We start from the raw sequence: 26,124 nt of genomic DNA on the forward strand, positions 1-26,124 counted from the left end.
TTGAACCATTAATGGCACAGTGGGGAAGCAACTAGAGAGCAGGAGGCTGTTGGTTCGAATCCCCACTGGTGTGTTTCCCAGGATATGGGAAACTCCTATATCGGGCAGCAGCGATATAGGAAGATGCTGAAACACTGCACAGGAGATGGCAATGGTGAACCCCTCCTGTGTATTCTACCAAAGACAACCACGTGGCTCTGTGGTCGCCAGGAGTCAACAACACCGACTCCATCCTGGTTTTTGGTTGAGGTTCCAGTTTGTTGTTTACTTCTGGTCTTTTTGGGGACTCCAAAAAGTTTCTATTAGCTTCTATTCTTGGAGATATTTTGGACTCCCGACTACCTAAGACAGTTTTATGGGTTCATCAGGCGGGGCCTCCTATCATCCTATCACTAAGTTACCACGATCGCCTCTTGCATAGTGGATTAGGAAGAGAAAACCAAGGATGCAGCTTCCATATTAGCTAAAAAACTGTGTTGCTTTTTCAAAGAAAAACCCAAATAACTGCACAAAGGAGCATGCTCCTCCCTTCGCCTCCTTCCCCCAGCCCCCGCCGCCGGGGCTGGAGACAGAAGGCGCGATCCAGGCGGCGTGTTACTTGGAAGTAAGCCCCACTTTGCGCAACGGGGCTGACTCCGGGGTAAGCGTGCCTGTGCCGCGGCCCCTTTAAGCGCCGCTGCCGTTGTCATTCAGCGCCCGCATGTCGGCCGGCTGGCCCTGTCCTCATTGGACCGTTAGGCGAAGATGACGCTTCACATTCTCATCCCTCCCGCTGCAAGTTATGCTTCCTCCGAAGAAAGGAGTCCCGAGTCCCCGCCTACCAGTCGTGCTAAGGAACCCGGCGGAATGTGCGCGGGGGGGGGGGCGGGCGCGGCGGCAGGGGAGCGTGGCGGAAGAATCTGCGAGGCTGCGCTGTGTGACGCGGCCCGCTGGCCACCTTGACTCGGTGCCGGCGGAGGAGCCGCTCAGAGAGGTGGAGACTCTCCGAGAGGACTGACGTTGTGTGGGAGCCGGGCAGGTAAGGATGGAGAGAGGCAGGCGGGGCGCGGCTGGCGTCGCCGCCCTCCGTGAGGAACCCGTCGCTGCCTCGTTTCCCTCCCCATAGCAATTATTTTTTTCGCTTTTCCTTTTTCGTTGACCGCCTCTTTCGCTGAGTCAGTGCGGCTGACAATAATAATTATATATTACGATAATTGTTAATAATAATTGATAATTATCATTATCATTATCATTATCATTATTTTAATAAACGCCTCGCTGCGGGTATTTCTTCGCCTGCTTCCTCAGAGGAGCCCACCGGGTGGCTAAAGCATCGTGGGCAGCCGCGCTGACAGAGCAGGATGTAAGCCCGGTGAATGTCTCATCAGGGCCCGGTGCGCGGCCTTCCGTCGTCGGCAAACCCCGGGGAAGGGGCCGGGAGGGGGTCTGGAGTGAGTTCCCGGCGCGCTACGGGCAGCCTCTCCTCTTTCGGCCTCCGTCTCCTTGGAGATGGCGAGGAGAACGTGCTGGTGCGCGCGCGCCCCGGGGGTGCGGAAGGAGGTGTGCTCGCGCACGCGAGGAACGCGTGGCCTGGGGTGTCGTCCCCCCCATCATGGCTGCGTCTCCTGGATCCTCCTGGCGCCCCACCCCTATTTCCTCTCTTCCTCGCCTCTTCTTTTCCGCACCCCGCTCTTCCCCGAAGTGTAGCGCTGCCCAGCTTCGGCCCTTCAGCTGTTGTTGGACTACAAGTTCCATCCTCCCTAGCTCTTCTTGCCACTGGAGATGATGGGCGTTGTAGTCGGTCATCAGCTGGAGGGACGAAGCTGGGCAGCGCTGCTCTAGGGCACCCCCGGGGCAGCGGCTGCTTTTCTTTGTCCTTTCGGCGAGGGCCTTGGCGAGGCTGGGGGTATCGTGTTGCATTCTGCCCTTTCTCTCTGAGAAGGTCTCAACTTCGTGCGAGGAAACTGGGAGTGGGGTTGGCTTATAGGCCTTATCAGGTTGCTCAGAGAAAGCAATCAAAGCCTTAATATGCAGCTCTCATCCATGCATGCAAAATTTAAAGGGGAGTGAGCCCTGTTGAGAAGATTGCTTACTGGTAAGGAAGCATGCACATAGCCTTTACTACAGCCAGATTGGTTCAAGGAGAGTGTTTCCGGCCCAAAGTCCTGATGGAAAGGTTTTTCAGAAAGCAAACACACACACACCCCCTCCCTATCTATGAATGAACACTGATATCCTTGTTCAGAAGATGAGACCTTCTGAGAAGTTAAAACTGCTTCCCAAGAATGCTAGCCAGCCATGATAAGGCCTCTCCCTGAGGTGACCTTGGATGCTGCTGCAGAAACTGGCGCAAACGTTGTATGCTTGCCAGTGTAGGAACAAAGAGATTCAATCAGTAGGGTTTTTCCAACCTCTTTTAAAAGATCTATTTTGGAACATTGTTATGAACTTCATAACCAATGAAGCATAGTATATCACTTTTGAAGTGGAAGCAAATTTCACCTTGATATCTTTTGGCTGAAACTGAATAACTACAGGTCATGGCAAACAATCTATCAGAAGAATTAAATACTGTAGGAAGAAAGCATGCCTTCAGTTGTTCACTGTCCAGTGAACTTGGAGTTTGTCTCTAACATTCCACACAGGCAAGCATGGTTCAACCATAACAGACTAGGCATCCTTCCTGTAGGCACAATTCTTTTGTCATGCCAGAAGGTTTTAATTCTGCTTTCAGCATGGCTGCTTCTCTGTTCAAACTGTGTGCTCCAGAATCTTCCTTACTACCAGAGTCTGGAGTGCTTACTCCATATACTCCAGTCTACCTCTCCCTTGCCTAGGGCAATGAAAAACTGAGCCAGCCCTACACTTTAGAGCTAAAAGTATCACCTAGCTAAGGTTGCCATGGGCAGAACAATCCATGGAGGTTAGGGGGAGGAATTAAAAACCTACCTTAAATATAGAAACTAGCAAGCCATATATTTCTGGTGACCACCTGCCATTGAATGTCCAACACAATCTCGCTCCCAAATTCTCTGCATACCACAGATAACTGGAGGGGGCGGGGGACATCTTGCCATCCCAGGTTGAAGAGAGGAACACTGCCTCTACTTTCTCTCTAGCACATGGTGCAGAGAACTTGAGGGAGGGTGAGGCTTGCTTCACACCAAGCTTTGGAAGTCCACTTAATAATGGCTTTCAAGTCCAACCAAAATGTGTAGGCCCCGCAAGGGATCATTTGGTGTATCGCTTGTATACTACTTGTGTATCAGGTGATAACAACCTGTATTTGCAAGGATCTTAAAGTATTGTTCGTTTGGAGAAGAGAATGGCAAGCAAACTGTAGGCATCCTGCAGATGTGATGTAATTTCCAGTTACTGAAAGAAGGAAATGACTAAGCAAATGCACGTTTAATGGAATTTTAAGGAAACTGGTTCTTGATTGTTGCATCTTGTTTCAGCTTTGTCTTTGCTGGAAATCTAGTTAGTTAAAATTTCTTGGGGACCAGATAGTAAGTGTACATTGTATGGAGCAGAGTTGTATTCTTGCACTTTAGTATGTTATTATTATAGAGCACAAGGTCCATGGACAATGTCTAACCAGCTAAAGCTTCCCTGACATCTGCTGCCACCCTGCATTGCCCTCATGTAAAAACTTGTTCCAGGGCTGAATTTTGTTGAGATAAAAAGTCTTGGCAAGTTGAATATGACCCTGTAGGCACCAGGATGCCTATTTGATTTGGAACTAGAGGCATCTGTTAAGATAGAACACCTTTTGTGATTGGCGCAAACCTTTTCAACTGGCTGCTGGCAGGAGATGATAAAACTATAGATGCTTTGATTTGCAGGCTTGGGTTTTTCAAGGAAGAGAACTCTGGATGGCAGATGAATACATGTTTCCAAATACTCTATGGCGCCATGTTTTTGACCATAAAAGCAGGGACAATCTCATTTTAAGAGAAGCTAGAAATTAAACAAATAGACCCTGTCTCTAAAATGACACAAAGCTTTCTGTAGAACAAAGTACAGTAACTGTTAGAAGTTTGCTTGCAGCACGAAGAGCAAAGCATGTTAAACATTTCCTTTTATACAGATGGATATATCTGGGTATAGCATCTAAATTGCATAAATTACTATGGTGGAGTAATAGAATCCAAGAATTAACTTGGAATTCTGTTATATGGGAATTTTTGAGGCAGTCGCTTCATATGAGCCCATAAGCATAATATGCAACATATTATGCTGCAGTAAAGTTTGCATGATCAACATATTAAGACATTCTCAAAAATCCTCTCTTCCATAAAGTCTTTAGTTTAACCCTACACCTGCAAGAGCAACAAAGCCTAACTGCAACTTATACTAATTTGTTGAATTGCTCTGGGGTCCTAACATTTTTACTTACACTTTCTAAAGTATAGTGGTGATGGTATATAAATGGGAAGGAAATATATTAGATGTGTACTGAGACTTGAGGTATCTAGTGAGGACATCAATTTTGTGCTCTTGGGGGCAAGAGATGCCTTCTGATGTGTGGCCAGGCTTTCCTAAAAGCAGCAGAGTTACTGCAGTGTGCTGTGACTATTGGCACGTAGGAGTCAAATAGGATTGTAATAGCAATTTTAGGCCACTACTGTGCGTCGGCAAAAAAGCTTCAGGCCAGTGATGCAGCTAGTGGTGGCAGGGTTTCTAAATTTAGCTGAGGGCTTGTTCTCATTCTACTTGGTATAACACATTCATTTATTTCACATGGATGGTTAAATGGATGAGGGTTTAAAGCTGTACATGCTAGTAAAGCACTATCTTAAAAACATTTAAGTAAGCAGTAAATTAGTGAAGATCTAGTAAAGGCATGTTTTAGAGGATTAAGTGTTTTAAAAATTCTCTTGGGATCAAGCAGTGTTGGTCAAGATTTTTTTTTCCACGCACCGAGAATCATTTTTCACTTGTTACAAACAGACCAGTAGATTTCCTGAGCAGAATGCATAGCTTGGAACTGAAATATTTATAGCCATATTTTATAGCATTTACAGTCCTTGAGTGGGATAGTCTCAATGTTATCTGTTATCTTCTCACTAACTCATGATACGTATGACCTTAAGCTTATCATGTATTGCAGCTCTTCTGTGATGGTCCAGTTATATTGGATCACTTGTGGGTTTGCCAGCTTATCTGCCCTTGTTCAAGAAAAGTGCTCATCGGTTCTGTATTCTGACCCTCTGTAATAATAGATTAATCTATACTCTGCGAGCTAGCATTAAAGTGTTCTGGGTTACAGGTACCAATTTAGTTCAGGGCATATAGAATGTGATATTTGGGCTAACATGAAATGTTCATGTGGCTTTGTTTGATATGCATTGCCAGGATTGACTGGCAATACTAAAAAGAAACTTTTATGGAAGACAAGCACATTTCTCTTACGCAGAAGACAAGCTTGCCAACTAATTTATCAGATGCATTGATTAGTTCAGTTTGCTTTGAATAACTGTATCCTGCCTGCTTGGCAAAGAAAGCTTTGAGCATTAAGGAGATTACTGTGAAACCCTTTACTTCATAAAGTCATCATCAGTCATAAAATCATGATAGTGTTGGTGTTACTGATTTGACAGGCAGTCCGTCTCACTCATCTTACAAAGTGGCTGCTTTTAAGGTCTGAGTTTAATGAACAAACTAGAATTTAAAGCAAGTCCAACCAATTTTCAGTTTGACTGGCTTTTACAGAAGTGACTGTGACTTTAGTTTGTTTCCTCCAATTTATTATATAACTCGCTTTTTGGCACAGTCCAGAATAATCTGATTGCTAATATATAGAGAGCTGCTGTTGTTTGGTCTGAGTTTTCCTAGTGCATCTCATAATGCTGAATTATATACAACTAGGAAATAGGAATTATTATTTTATTTATTACACTTCTATACTGCCCTATCCATCCAAGGGCTCTGGGCCTTTGTTTGTCTTTGTTTTATTCTGAGGTACTGCCTGAAACATTAGTGTATGTATACATCTTAAAGCATTTGATTTGTGAGGAGGGCAGTCCTCCAGATTCTGCCCAAGAGCAGTGTTTGAATGCTTAAAAAAAACACCAGCCAATTGTTTAAGAGCTTAGTGCAACATAAAGGAGAAGCCAACTTCAGGCTCTAGTACAGAAGCTCCTAACCACTGCCACCCTCCTGCTCCATGTTGTGGTCCAGTGTGGCAGTGGAAATTATGAGCATTTAATGTAAGAAGAGAATGGTGAATATGAAATGATAGTGGTTTTGTAGAGGATGTTGGCTGTTTTTTGATCTGTAGTTAACCACAGCATAGTGAATAACCCAAGCTAGAATGTGCAATACATACTTTGTGCACCAGTTCTTTAACACAGCTTTGATCCAGCACAAACATGACTTGCCAAAAGGTGGCCCCACATAAAACTGCATCCTATTGGGGGCGGGGGGGGACCACAGTTGTCCTTCTCTAGAGTTATACATACAGCTTTATAATTATAGAGGGTGACGCTCACGATAACCTTCTTCAAAAGGAGGTAGTTATAAGTTGGGTCACCTTTTGGCAAGGATATTTGTGTGTTTATGCTGCATACATTTTTTTTGCAAAGTCTGTGTAGAGACACATCTGGTTGCATTAAAATATTCCTGTGCTGGGAAACATTGCATTACTGCAGCCAATATTTACTGAATCATAGTTTCCAGAGATGCTTGTCTAAATTTATTTGAAGGTGAGTCAGCATCTTCAATGAGGCTGGAATCAAGCTACTGGAAGGGAAAATAGGGGGTGGGGACAGGGGAGATGCTCATGCATTAATCAGGATCTGAATGAGTTGAAGCCTTGTCTGCGAGGGAAGCTGCACGTACAGCAGAGGTTCTGACCAGAAAGGGTGGAGCTTCTTTTGATGACTGAAGCTGCGTTAAAGAGCTGCTGCACAAAGCCTAAAGCTGCTTGGAATAAACCTGCAGGAGAAATCAAAACTGTTCCAAATCTTCATTGTAACAAATGGAATTCAGAAGCTGAAATTGCATTGCCACTTGTTGAACACAGTTTATATTGAGAAAATAGTAGCTAGTGGAAACCACCATGCTATTACCGAGAAGCTGCATTGGGTATTGTGAATATCTAATTGTAAGGCATTAGGTGTGCAATTGCAGGCAGGATTCAGCAGTGTTAAACTAGAAAAAGTTGGCTATTTAGCTACTACATTGCTAGGGCACTACTGATACAGGAAGTGAAAGTTCTCTAATATCAGATGCTACTTTAACACAATTGATGTTGGAATACATGGTAGAATATAAAATAGTTTTAACCAACATTCTTTTTTCAGGTGAATGATGATCTCTTGATTCTCTTACTAGCATGATTTTTGCACACCTCAAATGTGAACATACATGTCAGTAATGACTGGGCTCTGTGTTCCCTTTAATCTACCTCAATGATACGTTGGAGTGTATCTGCCAGTCTTGCAATAGAATCATACAGCACAGAGAAAAACACTGGAGGCTTCAGGTTTAGGGGGGAAGTGGATTTCCTAAACTCCGGGAATAGCTGTTCTAGCAACAGTATGTGTGTTTTGTATCTGTTACATAAAGTGTGGAAAGTGGTATATAGGCTGCCTGCCAAAGTACAGCATTAAACAAGAGCCTGTTTAGCTATTCAGGCTTACTGGGCTAGTTTTAAACTCCCATAAGATTAATCAATATAGGTTTTGCACTTAGGCAAAGTATCTGAACTCTGGTTAATAAGGCTATGCAATAAACTGCCTCTGCATCTAGTTTAAAGTATGGCTTGATTTTAAAGCTGTCTCATCCTGCGATAAAGGACAAGCTCTGTAGTTTGTCCTTCCTTTATTGCGTGTATTTTTATATAAACTGCAGATATGCCGAGGAGTGCATAGAGAGAGCTAGACAGGAATTGCTCAGAGTATATCTGGTAGTAGGGAAAATTCAGTCTTCCTCTGCAGATCTGTGGGACAGGCTGTAATTCTTGACCTGAAGCTGATTAGCTTGCAGTTAAAGGTTCCAGCCTGCCATGCTGCTGCTCCACAGCTAAATCTCAGCAATGGATGAACTGGGAAACATGTTTTCACAGGTGACGGTTGTCATCACCCATAATCCTGAAGTGTACTTGTTGATCATGTGACATGACATTGTTCAGGAGGAGGGCCCTCTATTGTGATTGTGTTACCTGAGTTAGAGTAATCCCACTGTTTTCCTAATGTTCAGAAGTCCAGTAAAGAGAAATTGATTAAAGATAGTTGAAGTGAATGTGCAATTAACTGGGGATCCTGGGTTTCTTGTCTAGAGGGGATATTATTGCATGTTCCTTAATATTCTTATTTTTTGTTAGATAACAAATCTCAGCAGCCATGTCTAAGCAACACGGTGATGCAGGAACTGCTTTCATCCAGACTCAGCAGTTGCATGCTGCCATGGCAGACACATTCCTGGAACACATGTGCCGTCTGGACATTGACTCTGAACCAATCACTGCAAGAAACACTGGCATTATCTGCACAATTGGTAAGTGGAGCGTTATCATAGTTACCCAAGTTATGAGGCATAGTCTGTGTTTCCTGCTCTTTCATGAGTTTGACTGGCCCACTTTACATAGCAATGAAATCCAGCTGCATTCCTCAAGTAAAGTTTTGCTCTTTTGAAATAAGAGTCCAGTGAAATCTTTAAATGGAACTTGTGACTGGTTTGAATGGGATGTTGTCCAACTCCTTTTAGATGTCCAGTCATGGTCGGTTACATAAAGCAGTGTGAACTGAATTGCTTGTCTGGTAGAACCACAGTATGAGCCACTATTATTCACAAAGTATACATTTTCAGCCTACTTTCTGGTAGGCTTATGAGATTACCTGTCATTCTGTGTGTCCCCATCAACTTTGCAATGCCTGGACCAATATGAACCAAACTGGATACAGTTGTAGGGACACTTCTACAGCAGTTTGTGATGATATCCACCCAATTCAGATGGTGGACACAAACGTTTGAGGTGCAATTGGGCTAACTTGTGAACTTGCTAACCAATTTGGACCAAATTTAGTCCAGTCATAGGGATAGTAGTGAAAGGCAAGTAGGCAGATTAGTTCTTACTAGAACAAATTGTTACTCTTTCCTCCGCAAAGCCTTCACATAGATAATATAACTGTCCATTCTTGTAACTGTAGAATTAATAAGAAAATCAAGACAATTGAGAACTAATATGTGTAGCTATTAAAGTAGAAGATGGAACCAGTTATCTAATTGGTCTTGCATCTGAGCAACCTCTACTTTGCCCTGTGTAGGCAGCAAAACGCTTGATGCCATGGTCAAAGTGATAAATTGGATATAGCAAATACATGACTCCTAGTAGAATCCTTGTAACTGAGAGGCTTTCCTGAATTTGGTTGCTATGTTCTCCTCTCCTAGGCTAATTTTTGTCCTTTCTTCAAGGTATAATGCACCTCGAAATAAGAGGGACGGACTTGTTTCCCTGTTTTGCATGACAAAACAGTGCAAGTGTGCAACCTTTCTTGGAAGCTTTCACAAGATTTTGAAAACAAGAATACTATGTGATATGAACTGTACTTTGAATGGAGTTAAAAGCCTTATGGATTCTGCCTGGTTCTTTTATAGTATTATAGTGTAGACTTCCAGAGTAGCTTTGGACATTATCTAGCTGGAAATGCTTCTTTGTGTTGTAAGCAAGTTCCTACAGGAAGCACTGCCACTCAGATGCAGAAGTGTGCACACATTCATAGCATTCAACATGGCTTCTAACCTGAAACTACTGTGAGGGGTTTGTAGTCTGTCACTAAAGTATTCTCAGTGCTTGCTGTTCAGGAGAGACCTTGGCTAGCTGTAGCATCAAATGAAAGATTATTGCATGCATTTTGTAGGTCATCATTCTGTGTCGATGTCAGGATGTGAAGCCAGTATGTACTTTCTGCAGTGAAAAAAGCCTTTGTTCGACGAAATCCATAAAATAAGTGGTGTACATCCTTCTCAATATACATAATTTATCTTCATGTCTGCCTTGTTTATAGTTAACCTACCTTTCATCAAAATGATACTTGATAATGAGTTTCTGTCTTCAAATCTCTAGGCCCGGCTTCCCGGACAGTGGAAATACTGAAAGAAATGATTAAATCTGGCATGAATGTTGCCCGTCTCAACTTCTCTCATGGAACACATGAGGTAAGAGTGCATTGGAGGGCAAAAATTGTATTAACTTAGTGAGAATGGTTGTTAGTTGAGGTTTAGCTTCTAGCTTTGGGCAATGCACATGCTTATTCTAACAAATATAGGTACTAAAATTATTTGGTAAGGTACTAGTACACATGACTAAAAGTTCTACTTGATTCTATTCTTAAGGCTGGTAAAGGGGATCACCAAATAATGTAATGTTGAATTTTCTTAGTGAGTCTGACAACTTGATTCCACCACTTGAAACTAAACTATGAGGTGGTGTTTCTGTGGAGCTGCTTAATATTGGAGTTGCTTTCCTTTTGCTTTCAAATAAGTGGAGGTTAAACAAACTGCTTGGTGTTCTAAATACAGCACTGTCTTGCTGAAGTGCAGAATTGGGTCTTTTAGGAATTACTGTGCTCTCAAGGGTCTTGACCACCTTGAATACAAAGCTCTAAGCATTAATCTGCCATGCAGGCTTTGAACATCCAGCAGCAAATGTCAAGACTGGTAGAGCCCAAAAAATCTGCTGCTTGTTAAGAGTACAGAGTGTCCATTTCAGTACTCACTGAAAGTTCACCTGCTAAAGGTCACTCTTCTGTTACCAGATACTGGTGATGGCATGCCTGACTTATAAACATGTTCTTTAAACATGCTTACCCTTGTAGCTACAAGTATCTCCTTCTGTAAAGTGGTTAAATGCCACTATTCTCAATTTTATGGGGCCTGGTCAGGTACAATTCCTGTTGAAAACTACTTATCAATGACTGAGAGAAGTTACTAACTGCCCGTTTGCAAAGTCATGAGATCTGCAAAGATGTTAGTAGTTATTGCTGAAGCAGACAGATTATTGCCAAATAACTGATAGGACCCTGCCTCTATAAAAATAGTGAGGTCATTCACACAATCGAACTGTGTTCTGCCTGGGTTTGGGAGCTGTATGTGCTTCCAATTTTTGGTTGTGTGGAAGCAAGGTAGGAGGAAAACCTACTTGGGTTTTCCTCCTACCTTGCTTCTAGTGGTCCCTCTGATTTTTTTTAAATCTGTGGAATAAGCTTTGTTATGGGCAGCAATATCAAGACACTGTGTGCGCACACATGCATTCAGAATGGGGCCTTCCTAATTCAACCTGAGCGGGGTCTAAAATTAACTGAATGGATGTCAGAAAACTTGTGCGTGTGTGTGGGAACAGTGCTTGCTTCCACACAAGTGAAAATTGGGAGCTCCCAAACCCGGGTAGAACAGTGTGTGTTTGTGTGAATGATCTCAGCGTGTCTTAGGTTAAGGTCAGAAGAAATGCAAGTAAATTGTAGTAGAGGGCAAGCCCCTTTCTATAAATATCACAGGCGTCTCACTATTACCTCTGGGCTGGAAGGCTCCCATCCTCAATGGCAGCTTTCCATAAAGGCCACCTAAATGTCTTTGGGCTGGCTGCTCTGGCTTTCAAAAGGTCAAGCTGCTGCCTGGACAGCAGCTTACTGAGCTCCATCTTAGTATACAAAATGGTGTGGCCTCCTCAGTCCTAAAAAAAAATCCTATTAAAGTGTGTGTAAAAATACTGCAGCGGTCCTAAACGTGTAAGATGAAGGGAAATTAGAAGTGAGATTGCTCTTGTACATTCACCCCCCACCCCAACCTATTGGTCATAATGAACTAGCAACAATTCCGCTACAAGTTACTACTAGAGATACTGCCTTAATGCAAATTACTTAAACTACTTTATTGACTGATGATCATACAAACTAGCTTTTGGCGCTGCTCATCTGTGTCTACAGCAGGCTCGCTCAACAACCCCCACCCCAAAGCTATTCTTGGACTACAACTCACATAATCCCCAGCCACAGTGGTCAGTAGCCAGGGATTTTGGGAGTTGTAGGCCAACATCTGCAGGAGGGCTAAAGTTGAGCAGTCCTGGTCCACAGAAATATCTCATGAGGTAGCTAACTTGGCCTCTGACCCAAATTACATCTAGGGGTTGGCTCACTTCTTTAAAAACCCACTAGATAATTTTCTTGTCCTGCTGCTTACTGCTTTTTGGTGATGCAGCTTGGTATTTCATTTTCATTGGAATTCCATTGTAAACAAACCATCTCGCTTATTTCTGCCTTTAATAGCTGTAGGGGATAAAGTTTACATAACCTTGTCTGCCAACTTTGTCTGCCCTATACTTCTGTTTGATCAAGATAAGCAAACAGTTCTTGTAGGGATAATCTGTGAAGTGAAAGTCCTCAGATAACGAGGATCTACCCTGATCTTGGTTGACTAGAACTGAAGGCTGTTTATATGCAGGGTATGTATTCAGCTGAATTGATGGTGTTCACTGAAGCTGAGTTTTAATTACACATTTAACATGGGTGTGAGTACCCAAAACTGCAACTAAGTGCACTATTGTATGAAAACAGACACTGGCTTAACCAAATCAGTGCTCAGTCTCCAGAATACAATGCAGGAAGGCTACACTTCTATGCATATTTTCCTAGAACTAAGCACCATTGAATATATTAATTCATATTTGGTAAGGCTTTCTTAGTAGGAAAAGTTAATTAACTGGCTGCTTGGACACTGTGGCCTTGGCAATACACTAATGAATCCAAATTTGGGTTGGGGCTGGGTATCGATAAGTCAGCAAAACCATTTGCTAATGAAAGTGGTTCTTTTCATTCTGTAATGTTGCGTTTTCTTGCCTATTAGTATCACGAAGGAACAATCAAGAATGTACGAGAAGCTACTGAGAGCTTTGCTTCTGATCCTATTACCTACAGACCTGTTGCTGTTGCACTGGATACCAAGGGACCTGAAATTCGAACTGGACTCATCAAAGGTGTAAGTGTCTTGTTCTCTGACCCAGCTCCCATTGTATAAATTGAGATCATTCTTCCAATTTCTTAATCTTGCACCCCCGTTGTGTCTGAACCAATAACGAATTCCAAGCTGAACATGCAGAGATTCTACTACAACAAATATTTATATACTACTACTACTACAAATATATACTGCTTTTCATCAAAGGTTTCCAAAGTGGCTTACATAGAGAAATAATAAAGTTGGATTCCTGTTCCCAAAGGGCTCACAATCTAAAAAGAAACATAAGGCAGATACCAGCAACAGCCACTGGAGGGATGCTGTGCTGGGGTTGGATAGGGCCAGTTGCTCTCCCCCTGCTAAATAGAGAGAATCATCACTTTAAAAAGGTGCCTCTTCGCCCAGTTAGCAAATTATCCTACACATTTGTGTTCAGCTTGTTGCCATGTGCCAAGAATTCATGATTTAGGAGTCTAACCGAACACTGGCATTCTGAAAGAGTAAGCTCTCCAACACAAAGCAGCTGCTCTTCCTAGATTGAGTTAGGGTGATGAGGTACAGTCATTTCCATAAATTTGGTATAGGTTGGCAAAGGTCCTCACTTTACCAGAGCTCAGTGGGAGAGGAACACTTCACATGGCTTGGTTCTTTTCTTCCCTGAAATTTTATGCACGTGCACACACACCTTCAGGTATTAATAACTCCTGGTTTGAGTATTATTGAGTAATTGCAATACTGCCAGTCTTCCACTGGTAACAGAGCCATACTCAATAGGGTTATTGTGCACTTCTGAACTACGGTTGCTATCACCTTCCTAAAGAAGCAAGCCACATTGAAAACAAAGAGCATCAGGGTAGGACTGTGAGCTAGAGGCTTCCTGCATCTTCTGGGAACCTTACTGAATTAGGAGAGCTGTGATAATTGCTAGAATTCACCTGTGAGATGTGATTATCCTTGAATAATGCCACTGAAGCTTTTTATGTTGCTTATTCTTTAGAGTGGCACAGCAGAAGTAGAGCTTAAGAAGGGTGCCGCTCTTAAAGTGACTCTGGACAATGCCTTTATGGAGAAATGCGATGAAAATGTACTGTGGGTGGACTACAAGAATCTCATCAAAGTTGTAGATATTGGCAGCAAAATTTATGTGGATGATGGCCTTATTTCACTTCAGGTTAAGGAAAAAGGTACGTTCAGAATGCACTTGAGAAGTGTGTTCCTATTTAAGGTGTGGCTACCAGTTCAAATCCCTGCTGGTACTATATCGGGTAGCAGCGATATAGGAAGATGCAGAAAGGCATCGTCTCATACTGCGTGGGAGGAGGCAATGGTAAACTCCTCCTGTATTCTACCAAAAGAAAACCACAGGGCTTTGTGGGCTCCAGGAGTCAAAATTGACTTGACAGCACACTTTACCTTTATAGGTGAATGTGGTGATTTTACTTGCAATCACAGCCTTCCAACCAGTCTTTAAATATCCAGCTGAGCTGTCCACACCATTATATGCAAACCTGAATACAGACCTTGCAAGAGCACAACAGTTCTCAGCATGTTAACTGCTGTGTTCATGATTTGCTTACTACTCAGTAAATTGGTTCTAGGAAAATGGGGTTGATGTAGACAAAAAATTGTAGTGGAAGTATGCCGTTCATCAGGAAACAGACTTTGAGTTAGCACACTAATGGTTTCAAATCCTTTACAGGTGCGGACTATGTAATCACTGAAGTTGAAAATGGTGGGATGCTAGGAAGCAAAAAAGGTGTAAATCTCCCAGGTGCTGCAGTCGACCTTCCTGCTGTTTCTGAGAAGGACATCCAGGATCTAAAATTTGGTGTAGAACAGAATGTAGACATGGTATTTGCCTCCTTCATCCGCAAGGCAGCTGATGTTCATGCTGTCAGGAATGTGCTCGGAGAAAAGGGAAAGAACATCAAGATAATTAGCAAGATTGAAAACCATGAGGGAGTACGCAGGTAATCTGGCTCTTACAGTTGAGGCCGAGGATCACTTAGTTTATATCAAGAAATCTTTCTTCTGGCTCTGTCGCTATTTCTCAAATGGCATTGACTCCAGTGAAGACATGACCTAAAAACTGAGCTGCATATCAAGTTGAACTTGCTCAAATCTCTCTAGTTCTGAGAGAGAGTCTATGCAAAAAGGAATTAAGCACTGACCTTGTCTTGTCCATCAGAAGCAAGAGCTTTGTGCTAAGCATTGGTCTTGCATGCTGTTTTGAACAAGATCCCTGTAGATACAGATAAGTAACTGGTATCTATATGCCCTCTTAACTGGAGCATATGACCAGTTTTATGTGTCCTGCATTGCCATCTGATTCCAAGATCAGAGAGCCAGTGTGGCGTAGTGGTTAGAGTGCTGGACTAGGACTGGGGAGACCCAAGTTCAAATCCCCATTCAGCCATGATACTTGCTGGGTGACTCTGGGCCAGTCATTTCTCTCTCAGCCTAACCTACTTCACAGGGTTGTTGTGAGGAGAAACTTAAGTACGTAGTACACCACTCTGGGCTCCTTGGAGGAAGAGTGGGATATAAAATGTAAAAAAATAAAAATTAAATTAAAAATATGGTTTTCCATGGAATACAATTCTTTTCCTTTTTTGATTTTCAGGTTTGATGAAATCATGGAGGCTAGTGACGGTATCATGGTAGCTCGTGGCGATCTTGGTATCGAGATTCCTGCTGAAAAAGTCTTCCTTGCCCAGAAAATGATGATTGGTCGTTGCAACAGGGCTGGCAAGCCAATCATCTGTGCCACTCAGGTATTTGAGACCAGTTGATTCTAAATTGGTCATTCCTTCACACAGGGTCTAGGTAATAAAAAAGTATGCCATGCACCTAAATACTCGTTCATGTTAATGGGTTGGCTTGGAGACCATAATAGAAAACAAGAAAAGATTCCTAGTTAAAATTGTTAATTGCCTTCACTTGTGTAGATACTAGCATGGCTTCCATATCAAACAGATGTGGAGAAGGATTCAACTCTGGTGATGAATGGCATATGCTGAAGCATCACAAGTTTGTTTACATTAGGTGGCTTCTCTGGCACCGGAGCTGTTAACTTGTGCTTTTCTCATCAGATGTTGGAGAGCATGATTAAGAAACCACGTCCAACACGTGCAGAGGGGAGTGATGTAGCCAATGCTGTCCTGGATGGAGCAGACTGCATCATGCTCTCTGGAGAGACTGCTAAAGGAGACTACCCTCTAGAGGCTGTCCGCATGCAGCACCTTGTGAGTGATCCCCATTTAGTTTTAAATGGAAGATCTTGGAAATATTAGACTTCAACACCCTAGTTCATCAGTCCCCCCAATGCCCTTGTTATCAACCCCCCTTCCAAGTCTTGTGGCTAGCTTAGCCATTTACATGTGGTAAGTGTCTGGCTCTTCACCACTATGACTTGTATACATGGCTATGAAAAGTCTGGTCTGCCATAAGCTACCTGTCCTGGTCAAAGAGGCACAAACATTGTTTTATGAATAGTTCATTACCAAAGAGGTGGAACCACTAACTTCATTAGTGGCTTTGAAAGCCTCAAAGTAGGATTTTCCTACTGTGTTCTTCAAATTCCATATAGCCTTCACTTAGAATAGACTATCTTAAGTCCTTTCAAAATCATACTCCTGAGATAAGATCAGGAGTGGGCTCGGACTATCCTCCCTGTCCCCTCCTGCACTTTGATCTCTGTGTGTACAAAGTAACTAGTGAACTAGATCTCCCATGTCTTTTTTGTATGGCAAGGGGAGTACATGAGCCTGTGGCTGATTACTAGTCTCATTCTGGAGGCAAAGTAATGTTTTACCATGCCCTAGGGTTATCTCGTGGTGGGGCTGGACCACTGCAATTTGCTCAGTTCTAACATGCTTTGTTTTAACTTGGAAACAGTTGTGCCCTTGGATAGTGCCTATAAAATGTTTGGTGCATGACTGACCTTTTTACATGTTTAAACTGCCAGAAGACTTTGCTCTGCTTTGGAGTTCTCCAGTTTCCCATTGACAACTTGACACTGAGTACCAGAATTAAAGTACTGAAGTATTGATTGTGTTGGCTGCCTGCTGTGAATTACAGCCCTGATAACCTACTAGTTTGAGAGCTGCAGTTCAGGTTAGCTACCTTGATCCAATTCTCACATAATAAGGAAGTGTACTTAACACTACTTCTTCATTTGGACTCTGTTCCTTTTGTAACCTGGCACACACTAGCAAATGGATGTGTGAACCAGTTCTATGAGCCAGTGGCAAATGAGCATGTTCATGTTGTAATGCAGTTTGGTTACTAATGACCTAAAGCTTCTTTCATTGTATCAAAAGGCTTGACTTCTGGCCTCTAATACCTTGCTATAGCTGAGATCTTAAAATTGCCTTTAATCAACTTGGGATGAGTAGGCCTAGCTGAGATCTGGGGGGTGCTCATCATTGTCCGATGTGAAAATAAGACCCTTGATTCAAAGTTTTTCAAGGCCAATAAACTTACCTTTCTGTGTGGCTTGGATGCTCTTGCTTCTGTGGACAGAGCTTACCACCACTGTGGCACATTCCAAACTGGCTTAGTTTTGCAAGTTGTATTTTCCCAAAGAAGAAACTAGGGGAGAAATTGTGAATAATGAAGCACTGAAAAGATAAGAAATGATGCTTAAGACCCTGTCCTCATTACACTTAAAAACTAGCAGTTGTCTCTGAACAAAATCTTCATTTGGTACCAGAAGGCCACCAAACATGATGCTGGGAGAGCACACTGCAGAGTTGGTGCGTGACAACTGAGAAGTCCCTCTCATGAGCCATCACCTGCCTCTTTCCAGAAGGTGGAGGGACTGTATGTAGGATCTTCAAGTAAGATGTTAACAGCTGGGCAGGTTTATATGGGAGCAGGCAGTCTTTCAGGGTACCTGCTTCCAAAGCTATTTAAAGCTTTAAAAGTACCAGCACCTTGAATTGAGCCTGTGGAGTTAAAAACTGTTAAGGTGTCCCATACACTTCCATTTGTGGAAATGAGGCCTTATTTAATGTGCTATCCTGAGTAGATTCTTGTATGCATTTGTCACCTTTGTCTGATGCATTTAAGGTCCCAAGTAGCGGCTGTGCAGCTGTGCAACGCTGAGCATTCAGTTGGCTCTGATCATCTCGGTAACAGTGGGTTTTCTGGCTTTATACTGTCCTGTTCCACCTGCTCTTCTTTAAAATGAGCCTAATTTTCCCTCATGGGGTTGAATAACAGGAATAAATTGCACTTCTTACACAGAAGGTACTATGAAATTATCCCTAATGTGTCATGTTGTAAATAACACACCTTATCTGAACTGTCTGGCTGAAATAATTCTTGAATGCCTCTTTGCATGCTTTAAAAAATGCTATACAACTCTCTCTCCTTTGGCCAACAAGAACACATGTCGCTCAGTTTAAAATTGTGACATGTTTATCACACTTTGTTCTGGATGAGACTCTTTTGAGTTAATATGTGTCAATTTACAGTAGCTTAATCTGACCACTACAACAATTATTTTTAATGGCAAATGGTTTCAACTGTCTACAGTTTCAGTTCTGAAGAGTAACTGCCTAATCCTTGTGTAATTTTACTTTGAGGTATTATTACCTCCTATTGAGGTCAGTAGTGCTTAATCCTAGGTGAGTATGCCTAGGATTGCACCCTCAGGCTCAACCCAGTGGGGTCATACTGTTCAGTTGTCTACTTTACATCAGTATACTTCTGCATCCACTGGACACTAACAAAATCCCTACACATTTGACTAGTGCTTCTGCTACTAGATTAAATATACACATGACTTGTATAGCCAAATGATGGAGACTTGACTTCTTAAAGGTAGGGTGGTGCAAGTGGAAGAACTCAATTTCAAAGTTGCTCTTAAAGGTCAAACCAGTGAAATGTCTGGCAAGAGCTCTTGGCCACCAAAAAGCAGGCTATAGAAACTTTGACTAACTTGTTGGTGTAATACTGCTCCTGCAGTCTGATATAGCTGAGAACTGCAGTAGCAGAATCTCCAAACCCAAATCTTACCAGTCTGAGATGCCCATCCTTCTTTCTATATTTAGAAGAACATGCTTATTTCTAAACTTTGACTTTGCACATGTAAGCGTCTCTTTTGTAAGGGTCTCTAATCCAGTGGGCATCTTAAACTATATTGGGACCCTGTCAGAACTACGACACTGACTTTCTTGGTTTGGTAACCAAAGCAGTTGCACTACCCTACTTCTTTTAATTTTGCATGCAAGACTGACAAATAAGCAATTAATACTCCTTACAATTAACCTTATCACATATACTCTGGTGTATCTCTTCCCTTCTTTCTATGTTGCTCCTTTTCCCTCCCTCTTTACTCTGGCCTACAGATTGCTCGTGAGGCTGAGGCCGCAATCTTTCACCGTCAGCTGTCTGAAGAACTTTTACGCATCACTGCTAACATCAGGGACCCTGCTGATGCCATGGCTGTAGGCGCTGTGGAGGCTTCTTTTAAGTGCTTAGCTGCAGCTGTGATAGTTTTGACAGAGTCTGGCAGGTAGGGCTCGGAGTTAGGCAACTAGACTTTGTAAGATAATTCGCAATTCATTCCCAGAGTGATCAGAGGCTGTCTAAAATCTAGGACTACTTCAAGCCAGTGGCTCCTATATGTGGTAAACCAATTTTTCATGCAGCACTCTTCTATAACTCTTCATCCTTCTAGCAAGATTGGAGGTAGGTAAAAGCAGAGCAAGAGTGACTGGCAGTTGCGCATGGATGAGTGTAAATATGATAGGCAGAATGGAGTGGAGTGACTTGGCAGATGTTAACTTCCAGAAGGTCTAAAATCACCCCATCGATAATGTCTGGCTTAATCAACTGCCTTCTGCCAAGTTCAGCACTCCACATTCACTCTGGCCGCTAGTGATGACTGACGTGAATGTCGTCTTCCGAACGCGTGTTGCTCTTATAGATTGCTCGCGAAGCAGAGGCAGCCATCTTTCACAGGCAATTGTTTGAAGAACTCCGCCGGCTGACCCCCGTGAACCGGGATCCTACTGAAGCTGCCGCTGTTGGCGCTGTAGAAGCTTCCTTCAAGTGCTGCAGTGGGGCCATAATCGTACTCACCAAGTCTGGAAGGTAGGAGGTGGCAGAATCTGGAAGCAGTTGCGTGGACTTCATGTGGACGGATAACGGACAGAAAGCAAACGTCTGAATGTCTGCCTTAGCCAGAAGGATTGTTACTTCTAAATTCTGGGTGGCGGAGTTGCCTCTCCTTTACTTTTCCTTGCCTTCAAAGTTGTCTTGGTGGTTTTTCATACTGTCTTTCTAAAGCAAGTGTCAAGATGGGTTACAACAATGAAAATAACTATTAAACCTGTGTATTTCAGTACATCAAGGTAGAATTAAAAGGAGCACCCCTACTAATTCCACTATGGGAGTAGTTAAAAGAGCACACAGCCAAGCTTTGTAAAAGCTAGCATAAAAAGGCCAGGATGGAAAACTTTAAAAAGGGGCTAAGATCAGCCCAGTTTAAAAACGAAAGTTGAAAAGCTTGGAATTTAGGCTTGAAAATGCCAAGTCCTCCTGGGAACATTGGGATGACTGTGGAGCTACACCCCCAGAGCACTGCTCCCAGCAGCCACAGATGTCACTTCCCATGAAATCAGGGTTATGAACCTGGATGAAGCACACTGTGGCATTTGCTAGGCTGTCACTTAATTCTGAGCCCAGTGAGTATGGCCAGCATCCTCTTGGTGAAAAGGTTGAGGGCACACATGGGCACATGTATGCAGAACTGCACTGCAGAGCCTACCCTTTGGGACTCTAGCATGAAACCTAAATGGTTTAATGTGGGTTGTGCACTACCTTGGGATTTGACAACGTTGTTAAATCTGTGATTTAGAGCTTCCAGATCAAGACCCCAGTAAAGGAACTTCTGCTTTGCCTAGAAAAATTGGGCTCCTCAAAGCCTGATTACCTACCCAAGGCTGGTGGAAACATCTAGATCAGCCAGAAGGCTGATGTCCACTTGGGGGTTGCACTCCCTGCCTCTCAGGAAGAACATCATGGCAAGGGGAAACCAGTGTCATTAGCTAGGGAAAGGGCAGCTGCAGAGAGCCTCCTTCCTCTCCCCTATTCCTCCGCCACCAGAAAAGGACTTTCTGCTCCGACTGCCAGTTGCTCAGGGTTGGCAGCAGCAAAGAAGCACCCTCTGGCCTCTACAATCAACCAGAGGCCTAATGGCTGCTAAACTGTGTGAGTGTGGGTTCTTGGTTTGTAATTTAGTTTAGATGCATGTGAAGTAGATAGAATGTCTCCGAACTGCAGTACATTGCAAGTATCTTGAACTGAATGATAAATGAGCTTTACCTTCGACTGAGCGCTCATTCAGTGGGGACGGCAGTGCATTTGGGCTATATTTGGTGTGTCTGGAGTGTACTGTGAATGTGCCATTTATCAGCTGATAATCTCTGTATTGTTTGGAGCTAGATTTGGAGGAGAATTCTGATGTGAAATATACCAGAGAGGTACTAACTGGAACAAAGAATTGCTCAAGGGGCATATGACTAGCTGTGCAGTTTTTAAACATTTCAACTTGTGAACAAATGATTGCAATATAGAGGGTGAGCGGGGGGAACAAGCGGACACTACCAACAGCCCACTGGAGATCACACTGCAGAGATTTTACAATCTCTGCACAGATTGTAAAATTAGAATGGGCTTAAGCTATAGTGCAGACATATCATGAGTTTCCTTCCTTTTTACTTCTAACATTTGTTTATAAAGGGTTCCTGCTGGCCTTATGCCTGACCTTTCTAAAGAAATCTGAATATTAGGAGTCTAATTTAGCTTTGGATTCAATTTCATCTAAACTGTGGGTCTCCTTGAGCTCCTCAATGGTTTCTGATAACTTGGAAATATTAAAGGGGGGCGGGGCTTGAATAAAGCAGGAAAAACACAGCCTTTTCTCTTTGTCAGACTTCTGTGTTAGTCTATGTTGCCCCATTCTTGGGGCCAGACCTATAAGTGAATACTGTGCCCTTCTGAAGCCATTGTGTGTCCATCTTAATATTGGAACACAGCTTCCTGGTAACCTTCGGAGAAGGGAAAAACAATGGTGTTTCTCCCTATTCCATTACTGAGCAGCATGCAAGTTTGCATTTCCGCCAGTTCATATATTTAGCACATGGTTACTGTGTTGGTCAAAGTATTAAACAATATTTTCTTAGCAGGTAGCATTGAACTATTAGTAAATACTATTTAGTATCTTCACACTTGCATACCATATAAAAAGTTGATTGCTTGAGGCATTGTCATAGTCTGGGTAGCCTTGCAAATGTGCTAGGGAGTATTTTCATAGGAGACTCAGGGTGGCAAACAACCAGAAGTAAACATGGAAATCTGATCTCTTTGACATCTTGAGGCTGTTGAGTAATTGGCTATTTTTATCACGAGTCTTCAAAGTTACTGGCTAGCCCAAATCCATCAAGTGCATCTCTGCCTTAGACAAACTTGACTAAATTTCCCAACTGGCAACTTTCAACTTGAGGCCTTCATTCCCCTCTGTGCCACCCAGAAGAGGGAGAATTGGCCACAAAATGGCTGGAAATCTTAGTCACTAGCATAGTGAACAACCTGAAGTATTTCCACTTTTATTATGATAACTTGTCCTGTAATGGCCACTCTTATTGTAGGAACCTACAATGCTGGCCACTGTTGGCCCTAATGTTGTCCAGGTGCTGCTATAAAACCAGATTTCAAGGGGAGTGCAATGGAAGTAATACCAACTTAAACGGATAGTAGGCATTTCCTGTAGACAGGGCTACTCACCTGCATAAGGATAGGATGCCTTATACAGCCCCTCTCAAACTAAAGCATGGCAGGATTTCAGTCGCTCTGCATTATGATGGCCTGTTCATTGGTCAGTAAAAAAAATTGCTATCATAGAATCTGGAGGCTAAACCAGATGGAGAATATCAGCAACTTGCATATTACATCTCCACTTAGAAGCTGCCTTATCTATCTTTGGACCTTGTTTTTTACCTGGAATTTGTTGTGCATACTTGATCCAGCCTGTGGAAATTGCAGCAGCTCGTGGCTGGGCGCTTTGTGCTGCTGCTTGGATGCAGTATGCATACCAGGTCTCAGCTCCATGCCAGCCATGCTTTAAATCAAACTTTTCTACTGCCTCCACCACCGACCTTTTAAGGCTGACTAGATGCCACCTTAAGCCTGAACAAACATATGTGAAACTAAATAGTTTTCAGGCCATGGTTCAGGAGGAAAATGCACACTTGGCATACTTCATGATCTGCTGGCAGTTAGGTCAGGAGGTGGTTACGAAGTTGGGAAAAGGTGGTCCATTCCAAAATGCAAAAAATAATGGCGGCTGCTCCTTGTTCCTAGCCAGAAACCAAACCAGACATGCAAAAATCCTAGACTTTAATTTGGCATAACAATGAATAGTTCTTTTGAGTCTTTCCTTTCCAAGAAGAGAATGAAAGTGGCTTTCACATTTCCTTCTCTTATAATAAAATAGCAAAAGGAAATAATTCCCATCAGAAATGGAACCCTCTCTTCATTGGAAGCCTGATTTCTAGGTTGCTATTAAGCATGTGTGAAGTGGTTGGAGAAACTCCAGCCATTCCCAGTCTTGTTTTCAGTACAGAAGATGAAAAATAGGAGTAACTTACTTTCAAGTTACTAAGTTGCATGAATTAACTTGCTTCAACTGGGTGGATGGCAAGCCACCAACAGCACAGATAGCTAGCTGTGGCTGTTGAGTCGCTTTGCCTTTTGGGTTCAAAGAACCAGGTTTTACAACCAAGCTTTTGGGCCTCCTGGAGAAAATGGTGGCTTTGCTTTGGCCAGTCTTTGGTGAACCAGATCTATTCTCCACACTGTCCCTTGAAGCTTCTGCGATTTGCTCAGTCACTGCATGTTATCTTCTTTAGGTCTGCTCACCTGGTGTCAAGGTACCGCCCACGTGCTCCCATCATCGCTGTGACCCGCAATGATCAGACAGCACGCCAGGCCCATCTCTACCGTGGCATTTTCCCTGTTCTGTGTAAAGAGCCTACCCACGATGCCTGGGCAGAAGATGTTGACCTCAGAGTTAACCTAGGCATAAATGTTGGTAAGCTGTCATCCTTGGCTCTGGTTTCCGCATTTGATAACAAGCATGGAAGCTACAAGGGCCCACAATGTGGTGGTTACCCAAAACTAGACAAGATCTCTCTTCTAGCAACTGGCAACATCTGTTGCTTCATTTCAATATTTGGGCATTTAGATTTATGAGACAACATCATCTAACTCTTAGGGCTGCAGTGGCAATGAGTTCTAATTCAAACTAGTTGAAGCTAGGCTTCAGAATTGCTAGGTCACATATTGGCCCTACTGTGTATGGAAAGCCTGCTCCCAGAACGATGGTACTACTGTCTGAAGAAGTATGTGTCTTCAAGCTTAGTGATTGCTTTTAGTTTAGTTTAACCTCTCACTGCTTTCTCTTCGTTTCCAGGCAAAGCTCGTGGATTCTTCAAGACTGGTGATCTGATCATCGTGCTGACAGGATGGCGCCCTGGCTCTGGCTTCACCAACACCATGCGTGTGCTGCCAGTACCATAGACATCAAGCCTAGCAACCTTCTCCCTCTCCTCCTGTCTCACCACCTTCCTCCTGCATTAGACCAGCAACTGCTTGCAATATTGTCCTTGTTTGTAGAGTGGATAGAGGCTGCCAAAAACCACCAAGCGCAGTAATTGAGGGGAAGAGAAACGAAGTCTAGAAATACTTGAAATAGTTCTGATAAAGCAGAGCCTTTCCCTATCTTCCCTTCCCGAGACTACCCTGCCTTACGTGTTGGGAGCCACTCTTGAGTGTCTAGCCTGACAAGTTGGGCTGTCTTCTGTAACTTTTTAGGATGCAGAGAAGTGGGGCAGTCCGGGGTAGTCCAGGTCAGCCAGTCAGTCTGGCAAGACACTCTTGCAGTGGCTTGATGTCATACCTGCCCTCCCCACCCCCCTTTACTCCCCCAAAGGCTCCTTTCTGTAGGTCTGTACTGTCGGGTCTCCACTGAAACGCTCCAGTTAGGAGCAATACTAGGCCATAGCTGTCTAGCTCTTGCAGCATCTCTGTAGTCTTGCTGTGTCCCTGTGGGTACACTGGGGTTCTTGGTTACACAATAAACCAAATTGTACCACACAGATAACTGATACCCAAATCTACACTCCAATAGGTGGTGATAGAAGGCATCACATGCTTACCCTTTTAAGATCTGGAAAACCGGTTTTTAAAGCTGCTGCTGTACTTTTCACAGAAGTGCTGGAATAGGGGATTGAACCTGAGTATCTGCCGGGTGCTTTTGTACCAGGAGTTAACTCCAGGCACAGATTGCATTAAGTTGGATATGTTGGAAAGAAAGCAGGCAGATCGCATGTATGGTACTCGAAGGGCTGAGCAGTGCAGCCAAAATTGTTCCACGCAATGCACTCCCATAACTTGAGCTGCTTGTGCACCTGTTGCAGTGTTGTGTTTTGTGTTGAAGTTGAGTCATGTTTCCTGAGAGCACTATCCTCTGTACATCTGGATAAGTTACCTACTGTAACAGGTATCAGGTTGTAGAGTACAACTTTGTACATCAATAAAGCAGAGCTCACACACCTATCAGTGCCTGTTCTGTTTTTTTTTTTTTTTTTTTTTGTACTAATAATTCTTTCTTGGACATTGGAAGGCCAAGTCGCAGCCTTTCTCGTTTAGGTGTCTCATGTTATCACTGCAGTTGGTATGTTGACTTCTGAGAATGATACTGTTAATGTCTGGGTTGCAAAATGACATGGGAACAGAGGTGGCTGCTAAGCATATCCTTGCTTAAAAAGGGGTGTGTGTGAAATTAAAGGACTCTGAATCAAGCCCTCACCTGTTGAAATTAATCTATGGAATGCTTTGCCATGGGATGCAGTGATGGCCACCAGCTTGGATGGTTTCAATTGCTACTAGTCTGGCTGTGGGTCACCTCTAGCCTCAGAGACAAGATGCCTCTAAATACCAGTTTCAGGGAAGCAACAGCAGGAGAGAGGACATGCACATACCTCTTGCCTGTGGGCTCCCCAGAAACATCTGGTGGGCCACTGTGAAACAAGATGCTGGACTAGATAGGCCTTGGGCCTGATCCCGCAGGGCTGTTCTTATGTTTGGGGTAATGGGTAGTAATGAGACTAGTTA

The 26,124-nt window shown here is 43.2% G+C and overlaps 1 protein-coding gene across 2 annotated transcripts; it reads left to right on the forward strand.

Annotated features, from left to right (window-relative positions):
- Positions 1–860: 860 nt before the first annotated feature.
- PKM (pyruvate kinase M1/2) lies at positions 861–25,566 on the forward strand. Of its 2 annotated transcripts, none has more exons than XM_053272138.1 (11): positions 861–1,018; positions 8,309–8,481; positions 10,052–10,143; positions 12,826–12,957; positions 13,934–14,120; positions 14,636–14,906; positions 15,560–15,710; positions 16,029–16,181; positions 19,293–19,459; positions 23,859–24,040; positions 24,422–25,566. In XM_053272138.1, exons 2-11 carry the CDS (start codon positions 8,328–8,330, stop codon positions 24,526–24,528), a joined length of 1,596 nt encoding a protein of 531 aa, XP_053128113.1. In that variant the 5' UTR covers positions 861–1,018; positions 8,309–8,327; the 3' UTR covers positions 24,529–25,566. The 2 variants fall into 2 exon arrangements, with proteins under 2 accessions (XP_053128113.1, XP_053128112.1); XM_053272137.1 differs by lacking the exon at positions 19,293–19,459 and adding an exon at positions 19,874–20,040 and having other exon boundaries at positions 862–1,018.
- Positions 25,567–26,124: the final 558 nt, after the last annotated feature.

The sequence above is a fragment of the Hemicordylus capensis genome, chromosome 10 (assembly GCF_027244095.1).
Source record: "Hemicordylus capensis ecotype Gifberg chromosome 10, rHemCap1.1.pri, whole genome shotgun sequence".
NCBI classification, from domain to species: Eukaryota; Metazoa; Chordata; class Lepidosauria; order Squamata; family Cordylidae; genus Hemicordylus; species Hemicordylus capensis.